Source organism: Geospiza fortis, unplaced genomic scaffold (assembly GCF_000277835.1).
Source record: "Geospiza fortis unplaced genomic scaffold, GeoFor_1.0 scaffold72, whole genome shotgun sequence".
NCBI lineage: Eukaryota > Metazoa > Chordata > Aves > Passeriformes > Thraupidae > Geospiza > Geospiza fortis.
Genome location: NW_005054338.1, coordinates 743031 through 752696, shown reverse-complemented (window position 1 = coordinate 752696; position 9666 = coordinate 743031). Strand labels below are relative to the sequence as shown.

Below are 9666 nucleotides of genomic sequence, written 5' to 3'. Positions count from 1 at the left end.
CAACATTACCTTAATCATGGAGGAGCTGCTTAGTGTGTGGGTGCTATTAAATATGTTTTTTTACAGTCTAAATGCATAGTTTAGCTGGTTATGGTACTTGTTCAGCAGAGGATATATTGAATAGAAATTACACCAGAAGAGAAAGAATGCACTTAGTTTTGGGTGTTAAGAGTAGCAAAGGTTTCTGATTTCTTCAGCTCTGTGATTCAGTGTCTGCCTTCTGTACCTCTTCTGATGGGATCTCTTAACTTGCAGCAGGAAATTGATAAAGCTGTGTTACAGCTCTGAAGGCTGGCTGGTGCCAGGGACAGAGGTTTACTTCAACTTAATCATTATTTTATGTTTGTTTGAAGGAATAGAATAGCTTAATTACAGTTGTGTATAAAGTCCCTGCTGGGGAGGTGTTCCCTTACAGATTTTTGGTGGTATCTATTACACTTGTTTTTTCACAAAAGCCCTCCAGAACCTTATATGAAGAGGACAGCTTATATATGAGGAAGAGATAAAAAGAGGAAGAAAATAAATTTCTCTGTGGGCCAACTCCTCTGTCTCCAAAAACCCAAATGCACAATGAGAGAAGTTGGGGACAGATAGTAAAAAAATGGAACCAAGTAATAACTGAATATTAAAAAACATCCAACCAAAACCGAGCAAAAAACTCTAGAAAATATCTATATCCAAATCTCAGAAATAGATTTTATTTGTTCATATTGTTTCCTATTTTCATTTGACTTCCTTGGCAGGTAGCCCAGTGCTCCATCAGTGAGAGGAAAGGAAGTTACAGCACCACATTGTTGTAGGGATTGGATTTTATTGCTTTGCTAGTACAATTAGGCAACTATTAACTCAGTTAAATGAGGCACAATTTTTCATAAAGTATATCCAAGTGGGAATTGTGACTTAGTCCTCAACTAAAGCCTCCAAAAAAGTTTTGTGAGAGTGAAAGAAAGAGATTAAAAATAGCTAAATAATAAAAGGTGATGCAACTTTAAAGGGGCACACTGAAAATGGGAATAATTATCGGTAATTAGCTGACAACCAGCCTGAGGAGAAGCTGCAGGTCAAAAACCTGCAAATATCCGGCTTGGATCTGCAAAAAGCCACCCAGATAATGCAGAAAAGATGGGGACAAAATGTCTACACTGAAGGTGATTTATGGGGGAAAGAATCCCAGACAAATCAAAATGGGATTCACAGACTTACACAGAAAGTGCAGCAAGGCAAGCAATTCATAGTGCAAGGACTGAAACACTGCTTTGACTCTAAAACATCTCCTCAAGTCATGTCCCATCCTTGTTTTTGGGATTCCTGGGAAGTTGGGCTGTAAGACACAGCAGATGGGGAGTGGGCAGCAGAGGAGGGCTCAGGGCGATGCTTGGTGGGGACAGCAGGGGACAGCAGGTACCAGGGAAAGCCTGCAGGAGGAGGGGGCTCTGCCACACAAAACTCCTGTGGTCTGAGCCCAATTTTAGCCTTTTGGCCTGCACGAGCTCTGAGAGTAATGAAGGTGAAAAGAGCCAACCACCCCGTGAAAATAAAATCCTTCAACTAAATGAAAATAAATTTTGAATAAAATGTAAACTACACCTAAGGACAATTTCCTGCTGGGTGGGGAGGGGGAAGGACTGGAAAATTGACATCAGAGATGTTTATTTGAATCCCTGGTCAGACTATGGTGCAAAACTACCAGACTTCCATTTTTTTTAATTTTTATTTTTTCATTTAAACAAATAGGGTTTAGCATTTCTGTGTTTTTTACTGGCTTCATTTCATCTCAGTGCCTTAAAATGAAATGTTTTACTCTACGCTCCCATGAACACATTGAGACTAAACACTCTTTTTTTTTTTTTGTCCTTACAGGCCCTGAGGCAGGAGAAGAAGGCAAAAGCCTGCTTTCCTAAATCCCCAAAAATTAAGAATAAAAAGCTCTGGTTATTTCACACTCTCTTGCAAACATACACTTCTTTAAAGGCTGAAAGCTAAACTCAGTATTAATTACAAATCCATGATGAGTAGATGCTCACTTTACTGAAGAAACTTAAAAACTGAGCTTTCTAAGACTACTGGATAAAATAGGAGTGGAGATAAACGAAATTTCTCCCCTTACATGGAGAGCAATAGAGTGAATTGAAAGATTTCTAATAAACCTCAACTACCTTCAAATTGACATATCAGTGATGAACCTTAGTTGCTGAATCTAATTAAAAATAAATAATGAAATTTGCTAACCAAATCTTCCCTTAATGATGACTCTAAGTCATTGCTTGATGGCAAGAACTCAAAGCAGAACCTGGTCATGCACCAAAATATTTTTCTGTGTGCATTTTATTTCTGTTTCATAATTAGGAATCCTAACAGTCGAAAGTGATTGATGCATTCAGGATTTCAGAGTCTGTGGGATTTATAGCATTTATTCTATTTTATATTTTATATTTATTATTTACTTATAGCATAGCTTATAGCAACAAGGGACTGGTCCAAGTACTGGCTATTCTCATGGAGAAATCCTGGAGGCCAGGCAACTGGACAACAGGAGCAAAGATCATCCTGAGCTTTAAAGAGAGGAGAAAAGCAGAGGCAGGAAATTCCAGAGCAGGTATGCTAACCTCAAATACCCAGAAAGATTTTACATATATATATATATAGCAGCTGGAGGATTCAAGGTCTTAAGAAACCAACTCAGATTTGTCAAGAATAAACAAATCCCATCAAACTCATCTAATTTATTTCTGTGGCAGGATAATCTAAAAAGCAGTGGATGTGATTTATCTTGTCTTTACTAAGACTTCTGGTGCTGTCCCCCTTGACATTCTCATGAGCTAACTGGGGAAATATGGGCTATTATGAAATCATTTGAATGTGAAAGCAGAGTGAGCTGGAAAATCCCATGTACTGAGTACTCTTCATTTACCAGAGGTTCTCTGATCTGAAAAGGATCATGAGGAAGCCAAGGGAAAGCTGTTCTTTGTGTTTTGTGCTGTTTGTACCTTTGCATGAGTAACCTTCATGAACACCATCTGCCTGCTTGTATATGGGAATGAATCAAAGCTGAGGGAAATATCTCTAAAATAAATATTTTTTTTAAATTGGGAAAGTAAAATTCATTAAGGAATTCCAAAGGATTGGACCAAGGACTGAAAAGGGAACTGACTGCACACCCATTAAACAGGGAATTACTGACCAGGCAGTGATGGCTTGGAAAGGAACTGAGGCATTAGAGCAGCTCAAAAAATGAAAGGAAGTCAATAGCATGGATATCCATATGAATTAACAGGAGTGGCATGTGTGAGACAGAAGGAATAATGATATGCTTCACTTGGCACTGCTTGGGCTTTTAATGGTGCAGTTATCTGGGTGAGGGCATCATCCTTGGGAAGAAATGCAGAGTGGAAAAAAACCACTTGGGTAGCACTGACAGGCATATTGAATTTATGGAAGTGATTATCAGCAATTTACCTCTCCAGACTCGATGATCCTGATGGATCCCTTCCAAATCAGCACATTCTGGGATTCTGTGGTGGTGGGGGCTGCCAGGCAGTTCCTTGTCCTGCTGTTGTTAAGTGAGTGCATCCTGCTGCCCTTCCAGAGCTGGCTACATTAATTAATCAAATTAATACCATTTTACAGTAAAAGCAATAAAAACACCAATAGCCACTGTGCCCTCTGGGATCAAATATAGTGTACCAGCAATGCCACGGGGATAGACACAAGCTGGGGCAACACAGCTGCTGAGGGGAAACCTATTCCCAGAGAAAATGGTTTGCACCATTATCTGCATGGATTACATCCCATCAGAGCCCTGGTGCTCAAGCACAGCATCAAACGCCCTGTTTGGAAGGTAAAATGACACCATTTATCCACCACAGCATGAAGCATTCTGGTGGCAGGAAGGACAAGGGGCTTCCAGTCCAGCTGTTGTCATTTAAGGACAAGTCCAGCTCTGGGTGACTTTTTTTCCTGTAATTTCCCTTTCTGTTGAACACACCAAGACAAAATTCCACCCCCACCCCAAAAAAAAGAAGTATGCTACATCCACATTCATAAATTTTATCAACTTACAGACTCCAGGACAGGTATATCATTCATTGTTTTGCACCAGTAAGCAGAGTAGTATACAAAAGCATGCAAAATCAGTTATGGTACAGAAAGAACCTGCAAAATTCAAGAAACTGGCAAGCATCAAAACCATTCCTATTTTCCTAGGAAGAGGATTCCTGAGTTGTGTATGTTGGCATTTTCAAAGACCCTGTACTTGGGTGAAGCACACAGAAACAACATGGCAGGGATGTAACAAAACAGGGGCGAAATATTATCTAATACAGATACTCAGAGGCAAGAAATGATCATGGGGTGAAGTTACAGTACGTGGTGGGCTATTTTATTTTGTTGAAAAGTACATCTTTGACTGGATTCAACATATTAATAAGATGAAAATAGGTCCACTGGCGAGGGAGGAAAGAAAGCAAAAGTTTGGAAATACTTGACACAACTAAAATAAATGACAGCTTTTTTCAACATCCCATAGGCAGGCTGTAGAAGATGATGTTTTCCAGTATCCATGGAGAAAGTAAAGTCTTTGACTGATGTAAGTCAGTTTTGCACAAATGCTGGTCTGTTTAGTTAAAACCTGCACTGCTTGTTTCTTTCAATAGATAATATATGTAATATCTAGCTTTCACTCCAGACCCATGCTTTAACACTCAGAATTTATCCATATTTAATTACAATTTTATCACACTAATCAAATAAATTTACTTTGTCCTCCAAGCAATCACCTCAGTATTTCAGTATGTAAAAAATACTTTCATTATGTTTATTATAAAAATATAAATGTTTCCACTACAAATCATTTTACATTAGTAAGAGGCCATCTACAATTGCACAATATATAATCTAAATGAGTAAGTAATGCTTTTGAAATACAAGTTAAAGTAAATACATATTGCCAATCAAATCACATCTATACATTGCTTATTGGATGCTAAGTTACAGCACAAAAACTAGATTATGTTAACAGAAATAAATAAAATGGAAACTATATTGAAAGGTACAAACCCAATAATATGGCGTGTCATTTAATGAGCAGTTTGCATTTTGCTTGATGTCCATAACCTGTACAGGCAGATGGCCACACGACCTCTATTTCTCTACTCCACACTGAAGAATTGTACACTGCTATGTTTACATATGTACAGGGGGACAGGGAGTACAGGATGCTTGCAACAGAGGCCACTTACAGTACAAATCAACTTCTGACAGGGAGAGAAAATCAAACGGGTTTTAAAAACTCTCAACTCCTAACAGCAAAGAAAAGCAAAACCCAGCTGCTTCATTTTGTTTCCCCTCGGTGAGACTGGATCTTTTATGCTGAGCATGCCTGAACAGTGGGCAAGAACATGACAGGAGGAAATTGAGGGTGGTTGGTGCAAAGTTTTCAAGTGTCTAAAGAACTGGGTCTGTGTCTCCAGAAGCATCTCCAGAGGTCAGCCCCCCACCCCAGCCCCTGGTCCCCACACTCCAGCACAGCAGGGTGAAGCTGAGGAGAAATGTCACAAAAAGCTGTCCCCACACAGACAGTGTTTGCCACTGGGTTTTGGTGGCTTAAATTCACTAACAGTGTCTGATTTAGAGCAATCTCAACCCAAAGTAAAGATTGATTCTGAATGAACTAAGTAACACAAAACAGCTTTTCTGTTCAGCTTGCTGCATTTCATGATAGTTTGGGGCAGATAAGGGGAAGTGTTCTTTACTGCTTAAGTGCTTTATTTTTCCTTTCTTCTATTTTCATTTTCAAATTTCAATTTTAAAACCCATTCATTTCTCTTTCAGAGAAAATTACTAATTATTATGCTGTGAGTGTGTTTTAAACCCAGTCCTTTACAGCATGCTCACTACCAGCACTCATGAAAAAGCCTCTAACACTTCTTCTATTTAGCAATGTGTGATAAATGTTGTGCCTGGACATTTTTCAAGTCCTGGATTCATGCAGAACAGTTTCAGCCCCACAAATCCTAGAAACTGATTCTTTCCTCACTTGTATATCAAGGAGCTTCCAAACCCAAGCCAGCAGAAGGAAGCACAAGTGGTCACCTGGTTTTGCATTCACAGGGAAAACACAATGTGCCATTTTTTCATCTGCCTCTCACACAGTCTTGGACTTTTAGGGATTCATCATCAGAATCAGGTCTAGATTCCAGAATGTCAAGTTGGGAACAAGAATGGTTTCCCCTGGTGACCAAGGCCTGCTGTCTGTGTGCCTGGCATCACATCTAGAGCATTAAGAAGCACAAGAAATGGCTCACAGTGTGTTTTAAACCACTCATTTTCAGAGCAAAGAGTGGTGCCTGCTCAGAACTGGGACTGATGTGCTCCAGAATAAAAACTTAGGAGTTGGGAAGCTCTTTGGGAGATGCTAAAAATGGTGGAGGGCCCCCAAAATCCACCTTCCAGTCTCCTTTTTCCAGTGGGAGATGTGAATGTTCTAGACTTGGGCTCCCCTCTGCTTTCTTTCAAGGAACTGGTACTCACTGAAGCTGTGCCAAAAATTGAGGTCCCCTACAGGATGGCAGTGCCTCCACAGGGGGGTTTCTAGCTCAGGCATGTGTAAACTTCCAAACCAAAGCCTCTCCTCACAGCTCAAGTCATCCTTTTAAACAAGGGTCAGTTCCCAGGAAACTCAAAAAGCATCATCAGTTAAAGCAGGATGCAACAAACCCTGGCCCTCTTTTCTATTTTGTCAGCAGATCTCTCACCTGAACACCACCCTAGAACAGTAAAATTATTGTGACAGGAAAGCAGCCTTAGGGTAGGAAATGGGATGTGCTGTTTGGGGCAGATCCTGATCTAAAGATCAATGCCAAAACCCCAGCCTGGTTGAAAATACCACTCACAGCAAATGGAAGAAATCTCATTGCCAAAAAAAAGGTCCAGATGCTTTTCATAGTGTCAGTGCTGGGAAAAAGACCACCTTTCTTTCCTTCTGTATTTCATGCATGATGCTATGAGTATAAAATAATCTAGTAACTAACCCTCAGACAATTTCTCAGGTTGAACCAATGAAGTTTGGATAACATTTGGCACTTGGCAATAATACAGCCAGGTTAAGGTATTTAAGCATAAATAAAAACAATAATGGAAAAAAAAAAAAAACCCAAACCAAGAAAATAAATAAGCCTTTTAAAAATTAAGACTTGTTTCTATTTAAATGAACACAGTTAGGGAAGCTAACATAATGGTGAAAATCTTTTGTCAACTAACTCAAAGTCACTACAAACTTTATTTCTGTGTTCCTTCCTGAAGCTGAAATAGCATGTTACAATGACATTATAGTAAATATGGCCAGACAGGTTGTGAGGTATAGTCCTCTATTTTCCTTGCTTTTAAAGAAATAAAATACCTGTTACAGATCTCTTCTGTATAAAAATACTGCAAGTCTTTCTTTCTTCTTGTTTGCTGTATAGATCAAATACACAGCTTTTATGTCCATGGTTTTTTTCTGTTATTCAGTCACTTAATATTCAAATGGCTCTAGGTTTTAGTAACACTGGTTTTTACTTGGAAGGATTTTTCACATGTTTTTTTTTTTTCTTTTGATATTTACTATCTGCATTAACAGTCAGTCAAGAGCACCCACCCTTTAGGATTAACAGATAGAAAACAAGTTTGCTCCTATTTTTAAGGCATTTATACTCAGTATTTGAGTGTCTTGTGGGTTTGAAATCTCAACCATTGCGTTTCCAAAGCTGTTGCCAAGATCTCCTTTAAATTCTGCCGTTTGTCAGCCATCACTTTTCACCTGCGATGCAACTTTGCTCCTTTTTTTTGTTTTCCTCTCCTGAGCAACATCATTTTGGTACCTTACACAGGAACAGGGCTGTTCTTTGTATGAGTTTCTAGAGCTTTGATACTGCTGACAATCTTCTTTTGAGGGCCCACCACTGTAACACCAACTTTCTTCATGTCACTGGAAAAAAGAGGAGGTGTGTGAGTGAGGACATTGAATTTCACAGCACTGATCCCAGCAAACAGCAATGAACCTGCCCATCTCCCAGTGCTGCACTGCAGGAGCCTCCAGGTACAGGGGTATTGCTGAAACACAAGCCCTGCTGCAAAAAAAACCAGAGAGCAACTGTCTGAAAAGACAAGGGGGCTGCAAAAAAATAGAGTGAAAGCTCATTTAGCCTTGTTGTGGAGGAAAACATGGAAGTAAAGGCAATGAAATCATTCTCCAGTGATGCCAGCACTGGAGTTTGGGGTTTTGGAGCAAGGGGGTCACTGCTGGATCAGCTGAGCCTCTCCAACACCTCCACCCCTCTGCCAATCTGATGTCTTTTCCTGGGCAGTGCTCACACATCACTGGCCTCTGAATGGTCCTCTGAGCTCTGCTATCAACACTGAGGTGAAGGAGTCCATGGCCAAGCTTCCAGTGCCTCCCCTGGTTCTCCCCTCCTGTTTGTCCAGGATCTCCAGCCTCATTGTTCCTTGTGCAACACAGAGGTGCTTTAACACCTGTGAGGGGCTAATTAACCAGGGGCTCACAGGAAATTGGGCATTCCTAGAGGATTTCTACACTGTCCCCAGAGGGTAATTGTTACAAAAAGCAATTAGCACCCTTTTAATAGATGCAGTAATACACTAATTAATGGCATTGATGTGTTTAATTGTTGGTAGCACAGCTGCTGCATACTTCTCCATAACTTGTTATGCATCCAGCCAGCCAAACTGGGAATTAAGATTTCCTTTGGCATTAAAGTCTTAACTGTTCTTGATGCCTTTTCAGGTGCAGAAAGAACATTACCCTACTCCTACTTGTCACTAGAACAAAGATGGGTTGCATTTAGAACGTAATAAACTTTCCATTTGCTCACTTCCAAGCATAGCAGGAGGGAGTTCAGCTCCTGAGTAATTATTAGCATGGAGGAGGAAAACAGCTACAAAGAATGTGCCCCTTCACCTGCTTTGGTGGAATATGGGATGGGCAATAAAGGGAAAGATTGGCAATGTGCCAGCTGTAGAGAAACTCCCATGTAAAATACAGAATTTAAAAAATAACAGAGAAACTTCAGTGAAAGGAAGTGATGCTAGTGTACCAGATGATGCATGGTGCTACTGTATTGGAAGAAATTGGGAATTTCCTTGTATTAAGAAAATGCTGTGGGACCACGGCCTTCACACAGTCACCAGACACAGATTTCCTTCGTGGCTATTTCAACTACAACAAATAATTCCCATTTGTCTCTTTAAACGCAAGAAAATTTTAGCTAAGAATTGGGAACACCATATAAAAGTGCTTATGTTTGTGCTTATGTTTGAACTTGTAGCTGTGATGAAAACCCACATCAGACTGCAACTTACTCTGTGGAAATCTTGGCTATGGTGTCACAGGAGCTGTACTCCACCCCTGTGAAGATGTCCTTGCACTGCCCTGTCCGAAATCCATTGAGCCAATCACCCGCGGTGCGGAAGGCTGAAATGTCAACGTTGCTTTGGTCCAGGAGGAGATTTGATGGCCTGAAATAAAAGAATAATGCAATGGAATTTAGGGAGCAGGGAGAAGCACAGCTTTATTTTGTGTCTATACTCAGCAATGGCAGTGGATGTGGCTTTGCTGCTTGTCTGTGGGAGATCTCAGCTGCCGAGGCCACCACAGGACTGGTGCTGGCAGCT

General features: G+C 40.3%; 1 protein-coding gene across 1 annotated transcript in view; it reads right to left on the bottom strand.

Moving 5' to 3' along the window:
- Positions 1–4063: 4063 nt before the first annotated feature.
- Positions 4064–9666, bottom strand: part of EPHA3 (EPH receptor A3) — a 185730-nt gene continuing 180127 nt past the window's right edge. Inside the window, exons 17-18 of the mRNA XM_031058110.1 lie at positions 9355–9510; positions 4064–7963 (exon numbers count right to left, since the gene is read on the bottom strand). Of these exons, the coding sequence (XP_030913970.1) occupies positions 7858–7963; positions 9355–9510 (262 nt within the window). The 3' untranslated portion in view covers positions 4064–7857. The remainder of the gene's footprint in view (positions 7964–9354; positions 9511–9666) is intronic.